The following is a 21,884-nucleotide window of genomic DNA, read 5'->3' on the forward strand; positions in this document are numbered from 1 at the left end:
TTTCTATACACAACTGCCTAAGTGACATCGCTGTCTCAATTTCTCCACTCCCCTCAATCACTCTAACCTAGCTCCCTCTGAACTTGCAGCACACCATTCTCTCAAGTCCCACCCTAGAATTATCAAATCTGCTGACAAGGCGAGTGCTGTTGTTTGGTGAACGGGCATCTACCTAGTGGAGGCTGAATTCCAACTCTGACACCTTCTCCTACCTCCCCACATCAGACCAGGACTCCACCACCGAACATCAAGCCATTATTTCCAAGACTTTAAATGACATCTCCTCTGAAGATCTTCCCTCTACAGCCTCCGACGTCAATCTCCAAGCCCCGCTTCTACCTCATTCCTAAGATCCAAAAGCAGAACTACCCTGATAGATCCACCTTTTCAGTCTGTACCTGCCCCCACAGAACTGATTTCTTATCACAGCTCTCCCCTTTTCATTTTTTTTCTCCCCATGCCCGGTTTCTTCCCACTTCCATCCATGGGTTTTCTGACACCCTCCACCACTTTAACAGTTTCCTGATCCTAACCATCTCCTTTTCACCATGGACGGCCAATCCCTCTACACCTCTCTTCCTCATCAGGATGGTCTGAGGGATCTCCACTTCTTCCTTGCATAGAGGTCCAACCAGACCCCATCCACCATCACCGTCCTCCGCCTGACTTAACTTGTTCTCATTAAACAACTTCCCCTTTAATTCCACTCACTTCCTCCAAATAAAAGGGGTTGCTTTGGGAACCTGCATGGGTCCCATCTATGCCAGCCTTTTTATGGGATATGTGGAACATTCTTTATTCCAGCCCTATTCAGGTTCCAGTCTTTACTTGTTCCATTACCATCCTCTTTTGCCTTGCACCATCCTGCCTTTTGTCATTTAATTTCGCATGACTTCCATGCTATCACAGACCTTCCATTTTGTTCTTGCCCCCACCTTTTCCTGTCTTTGTACTAACTTTGAACCTGTCATATCTCTAACTTCTTCCAGTTCTGATAGATCATCGACCTGAAATGTTAATTCTGTTTCTCTCTCCACAGATGCTACCAGACCTGTGAATATTTCCAGCATTTTCGGTATGTCTATGCAGATGTTTTTTTTTGGTAGATAACTAACAATTTTATCCTATTCAACAGAACTGCTAAATAGCAAGCCCAGTCTACGAAACATTTTTACAGCAACAGTTCCTTCCCCTAAAGCTGCAATTAAATTTGTATAGGAAGAAACTGCAAAAGATCTCAGAACTATTAAAAATTAACCTGCCTACCTTTAGGTGTCAGCTTAGCTCACCCAAGTAAGAAGGTCGAGTTCATCCCACTTGCAGGAACTTCAACAAATAATCTAGACTGATATGCCAAAGTAGCATTTAGAAGGAGTTGGAGTAGCATCTTTTAGGCAAGACAGAAAATGGAGGTCTAATCTTGCTATTAAAGATCAAGATCACTTTGTAGTATCGTCCTGTCAGTTTTTGAGAGATAACTAGTACAGAACCACTCTCTCTCACCTACCCAAGAAACTGTTGGTGAGCCATATCCTTAAGCTGCTTTAGTTCTTCTCATGATGGTGGGAAGAGTTGAGAGTCATTTTGATATACTTTACCTATAGATTGCATAGTGATAATTTGGTGTTGTAGACTTCAACATTAAAATCATAGGAGCAATCACACTGCTCGAAGTATACTATAGACCCCAGAGGGAAATAGAAGAGCAAATATGTAGGCAAATTGCTGAGAAGTGCAGAAACAATAGGGCAATAATAGTAAGGGATTTCAACTATCTTGGGGATAAGTTCAGTGTAAAAGGTACAGAGGGTGCAGAATTCTTGAAATGCATTCAGGAGAACATTTTTAGCCAGTACATAGCAAACCCAACAAAACATGGGGCTTAGTTTTAGGGAATGAAATTGGGCAGGTGGAAGGGGTATCAGTGGGAGAGCATTTCAGTGGCAGTGATCACAATTCAGTTAGATTTAGAGTAGTTATGCAAACAGACAAAGACAGACCAAGAGTAAAGAATTTTAAATTGCAGAAAAGCTAAATATACTAAACTGTGATATGATTTGGCAAACATGGACTGGAAACAGCTACTTAAAGGTAAATCAGTATCAGAGCATTGGGAGGCATTCGAGAAGGAGATAAAGAGGTTTCAGAACAAATATGTTCCTGCAAAGAAAAAGGGTGGGACTCCCAAATCTAGTTCCCATCACCGCACCCCACCAGATGTCAAAGAGCATACAGAGTAGGATAAGGCAAAAAAAAAGCTTATGTCAGAGCTCAATGCTGCAGAAATCTGAGTAGATATAGAAAATGCAGGGGTGAAATTAAAAAGGAAATTAGGAAAGTAAAAAGAGAGGGCATGAAAACAAAGTTAAGGAAAATCCAAAGCTGTTTTATAAATACATAAAGAGCAAAAGGATAACCAAGGAAAGAGTAGGGTAAATTTGAGACCTAAAAGGCAACTTGTTTGGGGAGGCACAAAAGGTGGGCATGGTTCTTAAAAAATATTTTGCCTCTGTTTTCACAGAAGAGGGGAATAATGCAGACATTACAGTTAAGGAGGGGGAGTGTGAAATATTGGATGTGATAAATATAGTGAGGGAGGAAATATTAAGCGGTTCAGCATCCTTAAAAGTGGATAAATCAAGACGCCTGGATAAAATGTATCCCAGGCCAAGGGAAGCAAGGGATTAAATAGTGTAGGCTCTGACCAACCTTTTCCAATCCGCTCTGGCTACAGGCATGGTGCCAGAGGACTGAAGAACTGCTAATGTTATACAGTTGTTTAAAAAAGGAGGAAGGGATAGCCTGAGTAATCATAGGTCAGTCAGCCTAACCTCAGTTGTGGCCAAATTATTTTTTAAAAATCTTCATTAAGAAAGGCATGGATTAACCAAGGACAGTCAGCATGGATTTAAGAGAAGATCTTATCTAACTTGATCAATTTTTTGAGGCGGTAACAAGGATGGTCGGTAAGGGTGGCACGTTTGATGTTGTCTACATGGATTTAAGGGAAGGTCATGTCTGACTAACGAATGAATTTTTTGAGGTGGTAACAAGGAGGGTTGATAAGGGTAGAGCATGTGATGGATTTTAGCAAGGCTTTTGACAAGGTCCAAACAGAAGACTGGTCAGTAAATGAAAAGCTCATGGAATCCAAGTGAAAGTGGCCAGTTGCATCCAAAATTGGCTCAGTGGCAGGAAACAAAGGGTAATGGTCAACGGGTGTTTTTGCGACTGGAAGGCTGTTTCTAGTGGGGTTCCGCAGGACTAAATACAGGGTCCCTTGCTGTTTATGGTTTTTACCAATGATTTAAATTTAGGGGACATAATTTTAAAATTGGCAGATGCTATGAAAACCAGCTTTGTAGTTGATAGTGAGGAAGAAAGCTGCAGACTGCAGGAAGTTGTTAATGGACTGGTCAGAGAGGTAGAAAAATGACAAATGGAATTCAATCCAGATAAGTGTGAGGTAATGCATACAGAGACAGCAAACAAGGCAAGGAAATACACAATAAATGGTAGGATACTGCGAAGTGAAGAGGAACAGAGAGACCTTGGAGGGCATGTCCACAGATCCCAGAAGGTAGCAGGGCAGGTAGATAAGATGGTTAAAAAGGCATACGAGATATTTTCCTACACTGGTCAAGCAGGCAGGTTATGCTGGAATTGTTAGGTCATAATTAGAATCCTGGGTAAATTCTGGTCACCTGATTATGGAAAGGATGTGACTGCATTAGAGAGGGTACAGGGGAGATTTATGAAGATGTTGACAAGAATGGAGAATTTTAGCTATGATGAAATATTGTCAGGCTGGGGTTGTTTGCTTTGGAATAAGGAGGCTGAGGGGAAATTTAATTGAGGTGTAAAAATTGAGGTGCCTAGATAGAGTGGATAGGAGGATCCATTTCTGTTAAGAGAGGTCAATAACCGCGGGTATTGATTCAATGTAATTTTTAGAAGGATTAGAGGGGAGTTGAGGAGCAAGCTTTTTTCATCTGGCGTTTTGGGGGTTTGGAACTCTCGGCCTGAAATGGTCAGGCTTGCAAACTGAATAGAAGTGTTCTGCAAAATGGTCACCCAATCTGTATTTAGTCTCCCCAATGTGGAGGGGACCACATCGTGAGCAGAAAATATACTATACTAAATTGAAAGTACAAATAAATCACTTTCACCTGGAAGGAGTGTAAGGGACCTTAGACGGTGAGAAAGGGGGAGGTAAAAGGGCAGGAGTTGGATCGCCTGCGCTTGCATGGAAAAGATGTCGTGGGAAGGGCAGGGGGCGTAGGGAGTGACAGAGGAGTGGATCAGGATATCGCAGGGGGAACAGCCCATTCGGAATGCTGAAAGGGGAGAGAAGATATGATGGTGACATCACACTGCAGGTGACAGAAATGGCAGAGGATGATGCATTGAATGTGGAGGCTGGTGGGGTGGAAGGTGAGGACAAGGGGAACACTGTTGTGATTCTGGGGGCGGGGGCAAAGGGGTGAAAGCAGGACTGCAGGAAATGGAATCAACATTAAATAATGTTTCATAGACTTGCTATTTGTAGTTTTGTTGATTAGGGATAAAATGAGAGCAAATAGATTACACTTGTATGAAAATACAACTAAGCCTTAATTTTAAGAATGCAATAGGTAGCAATATTAATATTAACTTTTATAACAGCTGTTAATTTTTCTAGAGTAAATATTTTTAGCCGCAGGAGGATGAAATGGATAGGGTAATGAGCACAATTTAAAACATGGGATTATGCATATGGGTAATTATTAAAGGGAAATGCAATTTTAAAACAAACCACTGCACTTCTAAGTGAGTTGGTGCAAAAAACATTTGTTGACAATCAATTTTAGTTCTCTATTAGATCGCTAAGTACGCTGATGGAATTTAAGACCGTTGTCTTTTATTTTGGTGTTCTTGACATCCTGTCATCGCTGCACATGGAGAAATCTAACCCATCAGTAATGTCTTGCAATTTGAATAAAATTACATTAAGCTTTACAGTTCTTCTCCTTAATATTTCATTATATGAAAGCTAACACATACCACCTGCATCTTGATCAATCAGCCCATAGCCTTACATAAAACAATTGTTTTAAACAGATTCATATAAATTAGATTTCTTCTGAGGTCTCCAATCTTAAGTATAATACAGTTGCAAAAAAACTAGTTAAAATTAGCCTTTCCATGAACTCATTACTGATGTATTATTGAGTGTGTGTTGGGCAATTACAAAAAATTGATTTAAAAAATACTTGAATAGTCTATTACGTATGTCAGCTAAGTAGTACTGAATATTTTAAGTAACAAAGCTTCAATTTTTGTCAAGTAATACTTAAGTCATGATAAAGCAACAGCTGTGAAGACATAACAAAATACAGCTCTAAGATAACTGGGATGATACCCAGAAAAATGGACCAAGGCAACAGAGCATAACTAAAGTTGTATGGAAAAAGTGACATGCAGGAAACTGGAATCATACACAAGATTCAAAGATGGGCCTAAAGTGTGAACTGGGACTAGTGCAGCTGTTTTGGACAGTCAAGGTGCAATTTTAGTATAATAAAAACAGAAAATGCTGGAAATACTCAGCAGATCAGACAGCATCTGTGGACAGAGAAACAAAATTAATGTCTCAGGCCATAAATAAAAATAGAAAGTGCTGGAAATACTCAACAGGTAAGGCAGCATCTGTCGAGGGAGAAGCAGAGTTAACATTTCAGGTCTGTGACCTTTCATCAGAACTGACAACGGTTAGAAAAAAATTAGGTTTTAAGCAAGTGAAGGGGGTGTCTTCCTGGAACAAAGGCAAAGAGTGTGTTCATGTTTGTGGTGAAAGACAAAGCATTTGTCCAGAGAGAGTATTAATAGCGGAATAATGAGCAGCATTGTCGACATGGAAAAACAGGCATATGGTTAAAAAATAAAAGTAAAAATAGAATAAAAAATATTAAAATATTAAAAAATAGGCCAGTCATGCTCTAACGTTATTGAACTCAATGTTCAGTCTGCAAGGTTGTAGAGTGCCTAAACAAACAATCAGGTGCAGCTCCTTGAGCTTGAGTTGATGTTCACTGGAACACTGCAGCAGGCCAAAGACAGAAATGTTGGCAGGAGAGCAGGGGGGTGGGGGTTGAAATGGCAAGCGACCGGAAGCTCGGGGTCATGCTTTCGGACTGAGCGGAGGTGTCCCACAAAGCGGTTATCCAATCTGCATTTGGTCTCCCCAATATAGCAGCAACCACATTGTGAGCAGTGAATACAGTATACTAAATTGAAGGAAGTACAAGTAAATCGCTGCTTCATCTGGAAGGAGTGTTTGTGGCCTTGGATGGTGAGGAGAGAGGAGATTAAAAAGCAGGAATTACACCTCCTGCGATTACATGGATAGGTGCCGTGGGAAGGGGATGAGGTGTCGGAGGTGATAGTGGGGGATTCAGCGATCGTAATGCCATTGAATGTCAAGAGGAGATAGTTAAATTCTCTCTTGTTGGAGATGGTCACTGCCTTGGCACAAATGTTACATGCCACTTATTTGCCCAAGCCTGGGTATTGTCCAGGTCTTGCTGTATTTCTACACAGACTGTTTCAGTATCTGAGGAGTTGTGAATTGGAAATGGGAAAAATTAGAAATGTAATAGGTTTTGAGCAAGTGAAAGGGGAAGAGTGGAAAAAGAGCAAAAGGAAAGGTCTGTGATAGGGTGAAAGACAGGAGAGATTAAATGACAAAAGAGTTGGTGGCACAAGGCTAAAGGAGTGGTAATGGGACAAGTAATGAAATAAAAGATGTGTCTAGAGGAGGTGTGAATGGAGGGCAAACAGCTGCTGCCCAAAAGCAAAGAAAGAGAAAAACAAGACAGTAATACCAAAACCTGCAAAGAAAAAGAAACAAAATGGGGCCAGATCAAGGGATATGGAGGTATGGTGGGAAAATGGAACTGAGGTAGAGGTCTTACATGATCTAGTTGAATGGTGGAACAGGATCAAGGGGATGAATGGCCACCTCCTGCTCCTCTTTCCTATGTTAAGTTTTGTCTTTAAAACTGTAGGACTGCATTGGTTAAAACTATAAATAGTTCTGGGCACTCTACTATAGGGAAGATATTAGAACTGTGGAAAAGGTACAGTGAAGATTCACTGCCATTATATAGGAAATGAGAAGTTATAGTTATGAGGAAAGGATTTAAAAATAACTGCTTTTTTCAACAGAATAAAAGGGACTGTATGTAAGTTTGCATTATTATTTGATGTTTGAGGCAAAACAGTGTAACACTGTTTTCATTACATGAATAACTAAAAGGGGGCTTAGGTGGCAGTGGTAACATCACTGAACTAGTAATCCAAAGGCCCAGGACATGGGTTCAAATTCCATAACAGCTGATGGAATTTAACATTAAGAAAAATCTGGAATTGAAAGCTAATCTCAGCAACGATGCCATAAAACTATCAATTGTTATAAAAACCCATCTAGTTCAATCATGCCATTTAGGAAAGGAAATCTGCTATCCTTACCTGGTCTGGCCTACATGTGACTCCAGACCACACCAATGTGGTTGACTCTTAAATTCCCTCTGAAATGGCCTAGCAAACCACTCAGTTGTCAAGGGCAATTAGGGGTGGACAATAAATGCTGGCTGTGCCAGTGACACCCACATCCCATGAAAGAATAAACAAACGATTCAGGATCATCAATAGATGCAAGAAGTTGAGAATGTACTTTCATAGACCATTAAGATGTACTCGAATTATAAATGACTAACCAGAGAGCATAACATTTAAAATGAATTGGATGCAAGTGAGGAAACATAATTTGAATAGATATACGCTGTTGAGCTAGCATGGGCATAATGGGCCAAATGACATCCTCTGCGACTCAATAGTGAGAGTCCTGGTTCATTATCACCTCATTTAACATACTGTAATAACCTACAACAAAAACATTAGATCCTTACAATAACAGTTAACAATTAAAGCTAATTTCCGTGCCCGACACATTTGGATAGTCAGCCATTTTCCCTAACTATATAATGCACAGAGGCCCGAGCTGAGCCAGACTCAGTGCGAGCACTGACAAAGGGGCTGGGAGTAACAAACACACCCAAGCCGCCGGAGCCGGGACCCACCTCGAAGAGTTCCGCTGTGGCAGCCATTCCGATCAGCACAAAAGTCCCTGGTGAACTTCCCGCCTACATAATGAGCAGGAATGAGCGTGGCCCGGAGAATGATGCTGATTTGAGTCGGAGATCCAGGAGCGTCGGGCTTACTGCCTCACCTACCGCTAAACGCCTACTCCATGTTTCCACTCCGCCGGAAGTCGCAGACTTGCGCAATTAAACCGAAAGCCCGGAGCTACTGCGCAGCCGGGCGCCGCCCTCTGACCCCAAGGGCTCGCTGTGCGCAGGCGTCATTTGCGAAGAGGCTTTGCGGCTCCTGAATACTGGGTCTTGTGCGATGATTATTCGCGGCCTCCACAGAGGAGTATCTTACTTTTTAATAGTAATCTAGCTAGACTTGGCAGAAATGAGTATTCGGGCGGTTTGGTTGCTGGGGCTTGAGAAGGGAGAAGTGGCGTCAGTGAAGTTGTCGAGGTAACGTGAATAATCATCAGTATTTGCCCTCGGTTCAATATCGTCTCCTGAGCAACAAAGGAGATCTTCATGGGGGATGGAGGTATAGACCCATCGTTTCAGCCTGTTCCTGCCCCACTGAACTTATGTCTTCCTATCTTGACTTTTTTTCTCCCCTAATCCAGTCTCTTCCCACCTGCATCCGTGATTCTTAATTTAGTTTGTCATTTCAACAGTTTCCAGCTTCCTGGCTCTAACCACCTCCTCTTCACTATGGATGTTCAAGGCAGGACGGTTTGAGGGCTCTCTGCATCTTTCTTGAACAGAGGCCCAACTAGTCTCCATCCACCACCACCCTCCTCCGCCTGGCTGAACTTGTTCTCACATTGAACAACTTCTTCCATTCCATGCACTTCCTTCAAATGGCTACCTTGACTACGCTTCTTCACCCTGTTTCCTGTAAGGACTCCATCCCATTTTCCCACTTTCTCCATCTCTGACTCAACTGTTCTGATGATGCAGCCTTCCTCAACAGCACTTCTGACATGTCTTCCTTTTTCCTCAAACGAGGATCCCCCCCCACTGTGGTTGACTGGCCTTAAATTGTGTCTGACTCATTTCCCGCACCTCTGCCCTCACTCCTCCTCCCTGCCAGAACCGTGACAGGGGACAGGGTTCCCCTTGTCCTCATTTTCCACCCTCCCCGCCTTCACATCCAAAAGCTCATCCTCCACCATTTCCGCCACCACCAAACACATCGTTCCCTCCCCTCGCCTGTCAGCATTCCGAAGGGATTGTTCCCTCTGCAACACCCTGGTCCACTCCTCCATCACCCTGACGCTTCACCCCCTTCCCACAGCACCTTGCCATGCAATTGCAAGAGGTGTAATACCTGTCCTTTACCTCTTCCTCACCATCCAAGGCCCCAAACGTTCCTTCCAGATGAAGCAGCAATTTACTTGTACTTCTTTCAATTCAGTATACTTTATTCGCTGCTCACAATATGGTCGCCTCTACATTGGGGAGACCAAACGCAGATTGGGTGACCGCTTTGCGGAACACCTCCACTCAGTCAGCAAGCATGACCCTGAGCTTCCGGTTGCTTGCCATTTTAATTCAGCACCCTGCTCTCATGTCCACATTTCTGTCCTTAGCCTGCTGCAATCTTCCAATGAACCTGAACAGAAGCTTGAGGAACAGCACCTCATCTTCCACTTCCACAGTCTTCTGGGCTCAACATTGAGTTCAACAATTTCAGAGCTTTTTTTATTTTATTTTATTTTTTAACCATGTACTTGTCTTAAACTTGTTTTTCATGTCTGTGCTTTTGGACTGACCTCGTTATTCTGCCATTAACACTCACTGGGCTAATGCTTTGTCTTTTACTACAACTGTTAGCACTTCCTTTGTCTTTTTTCCATGACAGCTTTGTCATTTAATTTCTCCTGCCTGCCACCCTATCACCCACCTTCTTATTTGTTCTTCCCTCTCCCCACTTTCACTTGCTCAAAGCCTATTACATTTCTAACCTTTGCCAGTTCTGATGAAAGGTCACAGATCTGAAACATTAACTCTTTCTCTCTAGACAGTTGCTGCCAGACCCACTGAGTATTTCTAGCACTTTCTGTTTTTATTTCAGATTTCCAGCATCTGCAGTATTTTGCTTTTATTTTACTGGAAACATGATCTTTTCAGAGGGAAATAGAACTGGAAATGTTACATTTTGCATATGGACCAGGGTTAGGTTGAAAGAATTTTTGAGGGTCAGTTAATTAGTTTTAGGCTTTTTCAAAGCTCTGTTTACCTGATGGGAGAAATCTTCATTTTAGCTCAATTTTCCTAGTGACTGACATTTCATCTCCAGGAAGAACCAGAGAGCTGATGCAAGCCGAGGGCTCTCTGGCAACTTCCTGACTCAAAATGTTGAGTCTCATCAAAACTGGGAAGAGAGTATTAAAGAAAGGTTTCCTTCAGTAGGTAGCAAGAAAAACAACGTAAGTTTTAATTATCGTAATATAGACTCAGATAGTAATGGTGTAAAGGGCAGAGAGGAAGAAGAGTTTCTGAAGTGTGTTCAGGAGAATTTTCTAGATCAGTACATTTCCGGTCCAACAAGGAAGGAGGCATTGCTGGATCCAGTTCTGGGGATGAGGTGGGACAAGTGGATCAAGTGTTGGTAGGGGACAGTAATCATAGCAGCATAACATGTAGGTTAGCTATGGAAAAGGACTAGGAGCAATCCAGAATAAAAATAATTAGTTGGGGGAGGACCAATTTCAGTGGGGGTGAGAATGGATCTGACCCAGGTAAAATGGAATCAAAGATTGGCAGGCAAAAATGTAATTTAACAAGAGATAATTTAAGAGGAGATAATTTGGATACAGTCAAGGTACATTCCCACAAGAGTGAAGCTAGGACAAACAAAGCCAGAGCTCCCTGGATGACGAAAGAGATAGTAAGAAGCAGAAAAAGGCTGCTATGACAGATGTCAGGTTGATAATACAAGTGAGAACCAGGCTAAATATAAAAAGTTAAGAGGGGAAGTGAAAAAATCAATGAGAAGCAAAGAGAAAGTATGAGAATAGACATAAAATGGGATCCAAATGTCTTCTAAAGGTATATAAATAGTAAAAGAGTGGTAAAAGGAGTTGGCTGATTAGGGACCAAAGAAGGGATTTATGCAGGGAGGCAGAGGGCATAGCTGAGGTACTAAATGAGTACTTGGCATCTGTCTTTACCAAGGAAGAAGATATTGCAAAAGTCGTTGAGAAAGAGGAGGTAGTTGAGATAATAGATGCACTAAAAATTGATAAAGAGGAGGTTTAGAAAGGTTGGCTGTACTTTAAGTCACCAAGACCAGATCAGATGCATCCAAGGATACTGAAGGATGGAAGGGTGAAAATTGCAGAAGTACTGTCCATAATCCTGCAATCCTCTTTTGATTCAGGGGTGGTGCAAGAGGACTGGGGAATTACAAATGTCACACCCTTGTTCAAAAAAGGGTGTAAGGATAAGCCTAGCAATAGGTCAATCAGTTTAAACTCGGTGCTGGGAAAGCTATTAGACATGATAATTTGGGGAAAAAATTAGCAGTCACTTGGACAAATTTTGATTAATTAAGGAAAGCCATCATGGATTTGTTAAAGGCAAATTGTGTTTAACTAATTTGATTGAGCGGTTGATGTCGTAGACATAGACTTCCAAAAGGTATTTGATAAAGTGTCACATAACAGGCTTCTCAGCAAAGTTGAAGCCCATGGGATAAAAGGGGAAGTAGCATGGATACAAAATTGGCTAGAAAATAGTGGCTGTTTTTTGGACTGGAGGGAGCTATATAGTGGAGTTTCCCAAGGTTCAGTATTAGGACCACTACTGCTTTTGATATACATTACTGACATGGACTTGAGGGTACAGGGCACAATTTTGAAATTTGCAGATGACCTGAAACTTGGAAGTATAGTAAACACTGAGGAAGACAGTAATAGACTTCGAGGACGTAGACAGTTTGGTGAAATGGGAAGACACATGGCAGATGAACTTAAATGCAGAAAAGTGAGAAGTGCTATATTTTGGTAAGAACTTGGAGATAAAATACATGCTAACTGATACAACTGTAAAGAAGAGAAAGAGTGGAGGTGTATGTGCACAAATCTTTGAAGGTGGCAGTGCAGGTTAACGAAGCAGTTAATAAAGTGTAGGGGATCTTGGGCTTTATAAACAAAGGCATAGAGTGTAAAAGCCAGGAAGTTATGTAAAATCTATATACAACACTAGTTCGGCCCCAGCTGGAGTATTGTGTCCAATTGTGGGCATTATACTTTAGGAAGGACATGAAGGCTTTTGAGAGGGTAGAGAAGAGACTTCGTGGAATGGTTCCAGGGATGAGAGATTACTGTTATTTGGATAGACTGGAGAAGCTGGAGTTTCTCTCCTTAGAGCAGAGGAGACTTGAAATGAGATTTGATAGAAGTGTTTAGATAAAAGTAAATAAAGAGAAACTGTTTCCAGTGGCTGAAAGGTTGATAAGAGATTTACGGTGATTGTCAAAAGACCCAGAGGTGACATGAAGAAAAATTTTGGATACAGATTCAATAGTAGCCTTGACAAAATAATTGGCTTAATACTTGAAGCAGAAAGAATTACAGAGATATCAGGAAAGAGTGAGGGAGTGGGACTAAAAAGCCAGTGCAGACTCGATGGGCTATATGGCCTCCTTCTGTGCTGCACTATTCTATGATTCAATTGGCCAAAAAGAAAAGAATTTGCATTAATACAGCACCTTTCATGAGCTCAGGCTATCCCAAAGCACTGCACAAGATATTTGGCACAGTTGGTACTCCTATCATCTATGTATCAGAAGGTTGTCGTTCAAGCATCATTCCTAAGCACGCAATACAGATAGGCACTTCTGTACAGTACTGAGGAAGTGCTGCATTGGCAGAAGTGCTTTCTTTGGATGATGCCTTAAGCTAAGGCCATACCAGTATACTCATGGGAATATTAAAGAATCTGGAACATGCTGTCTGAAGGGGTGGTAGAGGCAGGAACCATCACAACATTTAAGAAGTATTTAGATGAGCATTTGAAACGCCATAGCATACAGGACTACGGACCAAGTGCTGGAAAATGGGATTGAATAGAAAGGCTTGATGGCCGGCACCGACACGGTGGGCTGAAGAGCCTGTTTCTGTGCAGTATAACTCTGACTCTATTCCTGCCCAAAATTCTTCCTCAACCAACACTACCAAAAAGATTGACTAGTCATTTATCTCATTGCTGTTATGGGGATCTTGCTGTAGCTGCTGTGTTGAATTAACAACTTAATATTGCAAAATTATTGATCGTATAAGAGCTATTTTGGTATATTTGTAGGGCACGTGATAATGCGGTATATGAAAGCTAGTATTTTCAGTGCAGTTTTTAATAAATTAAATTCAAACATTATTTCTATTTTCAAAAAAAGCAAACTGGAAATTTTAAAGTACACAGTGTTCACTACCTTTTCAAAAATGATACATTATTGCATCTGTGAAATCTGGACTTTAGTCAGTTTGTCGCTTGCATGCTGGCAATACTGCTGGTTTCAAGCCAGTAAAAGGTATATGTAATGGTAAATTGACATCCAAGTCAGTAAAATCACTGTGTTCAGGATGGGAAGTGGGAAATAAATACAGAATTAATTAAAATTTAGTTGAATTTGCAAGCTTTGTTTATTGCATTTGTAAAACAAAATGCCTGTTTGGCATTAATATTACAACTATTATTTGCATTTTGTATAATTTCACCAGGTGTGTGAAGCACCTGCTTTAAATAAACTACTCAAATAAATCAAACTGTACTATTTGTTATTAAAAGAAAAACATGCCCTTTTTTCCAGACGATATCCAACAGTTGAAAAAAGAGCCCGAATTTTCAATGGAAAAGGCTATACAGAGGTACCAGACGATAGGATCTTCCTAAATGCACTGTTAGTTGAGCTCGGTATGACTGATCTGGACAAGAACTTTGTGGAATACAGAGATAGCTGTTGCAGAATAAATAGGACATCGGTTTATGAAGTTGCTATTGGAGATGGTGTTCTTTGGCCTGTCCTTGTAATGACACAACATGCAATCCTCTATGCTTGTCTTCCTTTAGTTGAGCAATCTTTGACTCCCCGCCCACCATTGATGACTCTGTGTGGAATTTCTCCTGCATTTGCACTCCTAACAGGGTTAATGAACTTTTTAAACTTGGCACAAAGAAATGAATCAGAAATTGTTACCAAAATGGCTCAGCTGCCTGCTATGCTGATGCATGCTTGTCCACTTGGGACTCCAGTGGATACTGACTTTGGATTGATGCAGACCCTCTCTGGTAGCCTTGTTCCTCAGAGTGCAATCTCTTCAGCGCAGACACAAAAGCAGCCAGCTTGGAAGCCTGGAGTATACAAGGGGAAACCACAGGTTAATGTCTGTGTCACTGAACAGATTAGATCCATGCAGTATGACAAGAAAAATGTCATTGATGTATGGCAGGAGTACGGAACTGTAGCATGTAAGGTGAGGTTTATGTATCATAAACTGCTTTCAGAAATCACATTTCCAACTGAAATGAGGGAATCTGTTGTATTTTAAAAAGCATTTTGCATTTTTAATATGGAAACTCCATAGATATGAATGATTTTTTTACATTTATGTTCTTGACTTATTTAGAGGAATCACTCAGCTGTAAACTTCAATATGTTTCTGTCTATTTGCTGAGTTCCAACTAAATAAATGAAAGGATATGTAAATGAGTTACGGCTTCATGCTTGGCTTTAGGAATAAAATTTACTTATTGGCACCCTTTTTATAATAAACTAGGACGCTCAAAAATGGGCTCATTCTGACTGATGACGTCTCTTTCACACAGCACACGTGCTTGTAACATGAGAGAATTCTCTTCCATGGTAGCACTCTTGCTTCAGAGTGAGAATGTTATTGGTTCAAGTCCCACTCAAGGACATGAGCCCATAACCTAAGATGATGCTGATGGAGTACTGCACTGCCAGAGATGCTGTCTTTCCAAAGAGATGTTAAACCAACATTTAGTCTGCCTATACAAGTGTGTGTACAAGATCCCATTGTTCTATCTGAAAGTGACCAGGGATTGGGAGGAGGGGGTGATCATGATGTCCGAGTCAACATTTGTCTGTCAGCTAAAACCAGTTGAACGAAACATTTGTGTGATTGCTGTTTACAGGTGTGCAGATTAGTTGCTGTGCTTATAACAACAGTAGCTACACTTAACAAGTAATTCATTGGCTGTAAGCACTATATAAATGTTCTTTTCTTTCTATCTGTTTATTGTCTCTAGTAGGTCTTGGAAGTATTTATTACAAGTACTGAGCTATGTTTGCTTTCTTTGTATAAAGCTTGATTCTGATTTTCATGTGTTTTTGTTTCTAACTTGCTGTATTTGTTCCAATTTAGTGTGATCTAGAAGGAATAATGCCAACTGTTACAGTAAGCCTGAATCTACCCATCAACGGGTCTCCTCTCCAGGATATCCTTGTGCATCCCTGTGTCAGTGCAGTTGACTCCACTATCCTTACTTTTAACAGTGTTGATGAGATGGATGATTCACTGTTCAATGGACCATATAAATTTCCTTTCACACCACCATTAGATGTATTTAAACTCTGCTACTACACCTCCCAGGTCAGAATATATTTTATTTATTGAATTTAAAACAAAAAGCCTGTAGTGAATTTTGATCATAGATTCTTTATCCAGCTACAGTGCAGCTTCCTGATAAAGAACTTGTGTAAATAAAGGGACATTTTAAATGGAATTGTATTCAGTTTGCTTTGGATTGTCAGTTTCTGGCTTTGATTCATCCTGTTCTCTGGTGTCAGCCTTAGCTCAGTGGTAGCATTCTCCCTTCTAAGTCAGAATGTTAAGGGTTCAAGGCCATGGGTCATGAGCGTATAATCTAGGCTGACACTTCAGTGCAGTACTGAGGGAGTGTTGCATAATCAGAGGTGATGTCTTTTGGATTAGATGTTAACCTGAGACCCCCCCTGCCTGCTCAGATGAATGCAAAACTGCCAAACGTGCTGTTAGAAGTGCAGAAATGTTCTCCTGGCTACTATTTATCTTTCAACTGACATCACCACTGGCCTTTTATCTCATTGCGGTTTGTGGGTCTTACTGTGTCTAAATTGGCTGATATGTTTGGCTACATTACAACAGTGACAATACTCCAAAAGTACTTCATTGGCTGTGAAGTGCTTTGGGAAGTTCTAAGGACAAGAGAGCACTATATAAATCTAAGACCTGACATTCACTTTAACTGTCTCCCTCAACTAATTATTGCAAATATATAGACACCCACAGTGCAAACAATATTTTGGTGTCAGTTAATTGTCTTTGAATTGTTTTTTGTGTATTTGAGCTGATTTTTCTTAAATGATCCTAGTCACAGAATACTATGCAAGCATGTGTAGGTGTATTGATTTGGACCTAAATATAGACATGTTATACAGAAGCTGTTAGCTGTCATGGGCAAACCTTGATGCAGCCAAAGACTGGCTATCAAATCCCGAAACGTTAACTCTGCTTCTCTTTCCACAGATGCTGCCAGACCTGCTGAGTGAATCCAGCATTTCTTGTTTTTGTATCAAATCTGGGTCTTCTCCATGGTCTGTTCCCTTCCACCTCACCACTCAGGCTACCCCCTGCCTCCTCCCATCACAAATTTTAAACTACTAGTCTGTCAATGGGAACAGAAGGTCTTAATATATCTGATTCTTTTTCTTGGTTGCTTATTTCTGAATTGGCTCTTGCAAAAATGGGATTGTGGTCTTGCTGCACATCTGAGGAGAAAAGCTCTTTTTCTTTCTTGCTGCTTGTTATGTCCAAATGTGCCATTTCATAGACCATCTAGATATTTCCAGATCTTTAAATTTGATGTTTCATTTTTGTTCGAATCAAATTAAGTTGAACTCAAGAGATGAGGTGAGAGTGACTGCTCTTGACAATTCGGCAGCATTTGACCGAGTGTAGAACCAAGGAGCTAAAGGCCTGCTCGGGCCTGCAAAAAAAAAAAAACCCGGCCCGAGCCCGGCAGGACCACATCCGACCCGGCCCGAGTCCTTCCATTTTTCCCGTGCCCAACCCAACCATCAGTTAACTTGTGTTCTGTTTTTCACTTTGTTGCTGATCTGCATAAGCTTAAAATAACTGTTTTTGAAAAAAACACCTTTCTGGTCAAATAATTACATTAACTGTGATCACACTTAGCTGTGATGGAGCGTTTCCGACCCGACCCGAGCCCGAATGCCAAACCCGGAAATGCAACCTGACCCAGCCTGAACGCGACACATGTCGTCTGGTCCCGTCAGGTTCAGGTCAGGTAGCAGGCCTTTACAAGGAGCCCGAGCAAAACTGTAATCAATGGGAATCGGGGAAATCTCTCCGCTGGTTGGAGTCGTACCTGCCGCAAAGAAAGATGGTTGTGGCTGTTGGAGGTCAATCATCTGAGCTCCAGGACATCACTGGAGGAGTTCCTCAGGGTAGTGTCCCAGGTCCAACCATCTTCAGCTGCTTCATCAATGACCTTCCTTCCATCATAAGGTCAGAAGTGGGGATGTTCACTGTTGAATGTTCTGCACCATTCATGACTCCTCAGATACTGAACCAGTCCATGTAGAAATGCAGCAAGACCTGGCCAATATCCAGGCTTGGGCTGATAAGTGGCAAGTAACATTCATGCCACACATGCCAGGCAATGACCATCTCCAACAGAAGAGAATCTAACCATCTCCCCTTGACATTCAATGGCATTAGGATCGCTGAATCCCCCACTATCAACATCCTGGGGGCTACCATTGACCAGAAACTGAACTGGAGTAGTCATATAAATACCATAGCTAAAAGAGCAGATCAGAGGCTAGGAGTCCTGCGGCGAGTAACTCACGTCCTGACTCCCCAAAGCCTGTCCACCAGAAACAAGGCACAAGCCAGGAGTGTGATGGAATACTCTCCACTTGCCTGGATGGGTGCACCTCCAACAGCACTCAAGAAGCTTGACACCATCCAGGACAAAGCAGCCCGCTTGATTGGTACCCCATCTACAAACATTCACTCCCTCCACCACTGATGCACGGTGGCAGCAGTGTGTACCATCCACAAGATGCACTGCAGCAACTCACCAAGTCTCTTTAGACAGCACCTTCCAAATCCGCGACCGCTACCACCTAGAAGGACAAGGGCAGAAGATGCATGGGAGCACCACCACCTGTAAGTTCCCCTCCAAGCCACACACCATCCTGACTTGGAACTACATTGCTGTTCCTTCACTGTCGCTGGTTCAAAATCCCGGAACTCCCTTCCTAACAGCACTGTGGATGTATCTACCCACATGGACTGCAGCAGTTCAAGAAGACAGCTACCCACCATCATCTCGAGAGCAATTAGGGATGGGCAATAAATGCTGGCCTAGCCAGCGACACCCACATCCCTTAGTTTCTTGAATGCATTCTGAGAGTTGGAGCTCTTGCAGCCCTACGTAGAAGAAGTTACAGCTGAAGAAAAAGCTGTTGTGAAAGCTGTCTGTAAATTGTAGCTTGCTGAAGTTTTTTTAATGACTTACAGCCCACATGATGTGACTCTTGCTCCAGTTCTGTGCAATTAATATGCTGTATTTTGTGGCTTATAAAACTCCTAGAATGTTTGTCTATTAAATCTTGTCTATGAAAAGTAATTTCCCTTATCAATATTTGTAAATATAATTTATTTTAAAGATTAATAACTATACAATTCCCATAGTAATTGCTCACATTCAGTATGTCAGTTGTGTGATTTGTCTACTTTAGCCCACATCGACCTCAGCTCTGTCAATGGTAGAAAAGTTTTGAAATAAACCAAATGTTCTTTTGAAGTTAAAATCTTAAGGACAATTTGTTTGTGGTAATTTTGAAGATATTGAGATTATCACAATATATTACGCAGAAAGTTGATTCAGAATTACTAATATTTTAAAAGATTATTTTTAATCAAATTTTTAGTTCAGGTTTACTGCATTCAAGTTGAATTGTTTGAGTTTTCAGAATCTTTCAATCTGAGAAAAAAAATTACAACCTAGTTTCAGCAGAAACAACAAATTATCAGTCCTTGTCAAACTAAATAGTCATCTGAATGAATGTAGTTCATTTCAATTTAGGACTTAAGGAATAGTTAAGTAATATTGATCCGCCACTTTGTTTGCAGGTACCAATCCCTCCGATTCTTGGCTCCTATCAAATGAAGGAAGAACAACAGCATTTAAGGATTGCAGTTAATCTGAAACTACATGAAAGTGTCAAAAATGGATTTGAATATTGTGAAGCTCACATTCCCTTCTTCAACAGGTAAAGCAGGTGACTGCTTGAGAAATAATTTATCCTGTGCCAATGTTTCCAAGATATTAAGGGGAACAGATAGGGTAGATACAGAGGAACTATTTCCACTGGTTGGAATTCTAGGACTAGGAGCATCATCTAAAAATTAGAGCCAGATTTTTCAGGCTTTTTAGGAAACACTTCTACATTCACAGCATGGTAGACATTTGAAGCTCTCTTCAGCAAACAGCAGTCACAGACCTGAAACGTTGATTCTGTTTCTCCCTCCACAGATGCTGCCATATCAGCAGAGTATTTCCAGCACTTTCTGTTTCTATTATGGCAGTTGATGCTAGATTGCTTGTTAATATTAAATCTAAGATTGATTAAATTTTTGTTAACCAAAGATATTAAGGGACATGAGGCAAAGATGGGTACATGGAGTTACGTCGTAGATCATTGAGTGGTGGAACAGGCTTGAGGGGCTAAATGGATTACTGTTCGTATGAGTGTTCATGTTGAAAATAAGTGCAAATAACCTGAAAACCAGACTGGGGTCAAATTGTAAGCAGTGGTGTTTACTAGTTCAGTTGTTTGCTTTGTGGCATTTTGTTCTGATTTGTGGCAAAGATGACAAACTGGTGAAGGTCATGGGTGAGTAGCCTTTGCACTAGATAAGGTGTGGGCAATGGAATTCTGAATGAGTTGGATTTTGTGTAAGATGGTGTTATGCCAATGTGCTTTGTTGAATGATTGTCTTTAATCCACTGACTGGAGATCTGAATTTATATTTTTTTTATAGAGTCATAGAGTTATACAGCACAGAAACAGGCCCTTCGGACCATCGTGTCCATGCTGGTCATCAAGCACCGAACTATTCTAATCCTATTTTCCAGCACTTGGCCTGTATCCTTGTATGCTATGGCGTTTCAAGTGCTCATCTAAATACTTCATAAATGCTGAGGGTTCCTGCCTCTACCACCTCTTCAGGCAGTGCATTCCAGATTCCAGCCACCCTGAAAAAAATATTTCCTCAAATCCCCTCTAAACCTCTTGCCCCTTACCTTAGATCTATGCCCCCTGGTTATTGACCCCTCCACGAAGGGAAAAAGTTTCTTCCTATCTAACCTATCCATGCCCCTCATAATTTTGTATACCTCAATTATGTCCCCCCTCAGCCTTCTCTGCTCGAAGGAAAACAATCCTAACCTTTTCAGTCTCACTTCATAGCTGAAATGCTCCAGCCCAGGCAACATCCTGGTGAATCTCCTCTGCACTCATCTTCACTGCAATCACACCCTTCTATTAATGCAGTGACCAGAACTGTACACAGTACTCCAGCTGTGGCCTAACTAGCATTTTATACAGCTCCATCATAACCTCCTTGCTCTTATATTCTATGCCTCGCCTGATAAAGGCAAGTATCCCATATGCCTTCCTAACCACCTTATCTACCTGCGCTGCTACCTTCAGTGATCTATGGACAAGTACACAAAGATCCCTCTGACCTTCTGTACTTCCTAGGGTCCTACCATCCATTGTATGTTCCCTTGCCTTGTTAGTCCTCCCAAAATGCATCTCATTTTTTAAAAAGAGCAGCTAATAGGATGACTTCGCTGGCAGCCGAAGATGGCTACCTGATTTGCAACACTGTATCCTACACTAAAATGCTTGTGAGGAGGGAGACGAAATCTCTGAACAAAGAACAGTACAGCACAGGAACAGGCCATTCGGCCCTCCAAGCCTGCGCCGATCCTGATGCCTGCCTAAACTAATACCTTCTGCACTTCCGGGGTCCGTATCCCTCTATTCCCATCCTATTCATGTATTTGTCAAGATGCCTCTTAAACGTCTCTATGGTACCTGCTTCCACCACCTCCCCCGGCAACAAGTTCCAGGCACTCACCACCCTCTGTGTAAAGAACTTGCCTCGCACATCCCCTCTAAACTTTGCCCCTCTCACCTTAAACCTATGTCCCCTCGTAACTGACTCTTCCACCCTGGGAAAAAGCTTCTGACTATCCACTCTGTCCATGCCGCTTATAACTTTGTAAACCTCTATCATGTCGCCCCTCCACCTCCGTCGTTCCAGTGAAAACAATCCGAGTTTATCCAACCTCTCCTCATAGCTAATGCCCTCCAGACCAGGCAACATCCTGGTAAACCTCCTCTGCACCCTCTCCAAAGCCTCCACGTCCTTCTGGTAGTGTGGCAACCAGAATTGCACGCAATATTCTAAGTGTGGCCTAACTAAAGTTCTGTACAACTGCAGCATGACTTGCCTATTTTTATACTCTATGCCCCGACCGATGAAGGCAAGCATGCCGTATGCCTTCTTGACTACCTTATCCACCTGCGTTGCCACTTTCAGTGACCTGTGGACCTGTACGCCCAGATCTCTCTGCCTGTCAATACTCCTAAGGGTTCTGCCATTTACTGTATACTTCCCACCTGCATTAGACCTTCCAAAATGCATA

At 41.7% G+C, this 21,884-nt stretch overlaps 2 protein-coding genes across 2 annotated transcripts in view; one reads left to right on the forward strand and one right to left on the reverse strand.

Annotated features, from left to right (window-relative positions):
• exoc5 (exocyst complex component 5) overlaps positions 1–8,313 on the reverse strand; it is a 93,809-nt gene extending 85,496 nt beyond the window's left edge. The window contains exon 1 of the mRNA XM_068039208.1: positions 8,121–8,313. Within this exon, the coding sequence (XP_067895309.1) occupies positions 8,121–8,147 (27 nt within the window). The 5' untranslated portion in view covers positions 8,148–8,313. The remainder of the gene's footprint in view (positions 1–8,120) is intronic.
• Positions 8,314–8,382: 69 nt separating this feature from the next.
• Positions 8,383–21,884, forward strand: part of ap5m1 (adaptor related protein complex 5 subunit mu 1) — a 23,202-nt gene continuing 9,700 nt past the window's right edge. The window contains 4 exon segments of the mRNA XM_068039209.1: positions 8,383–8,585; positions 13,942–14,605; positions 15,518–15,745; positions 19,298–19,437. Coding sequence (XP_067895310.1) covers positions 8,518–8,585; positions 13,942–14,605; positions 15,518–15,745; positions 19,298–19,437 — 1,100 coding nt within the window. The 5' untranslated portion in view covers positions 8,383–8,517.

The sequence above is a fragment of the Heterodontus francisci genome, chromosome 9 (genome assembly GCF_036365525.1).
Source record: "Heterodontus francisci isolate sHetFra1 chromosome 9, sHetFra1.hap1, whole genome shotgun sequence".
Classification (NCBI taxonomy): Eukaryota; Metazoa; Chordata; class Chondrichthyes; order Heterodontiformes; family Heterodontidae; genus Heterodontus; species Heterodontus francisci.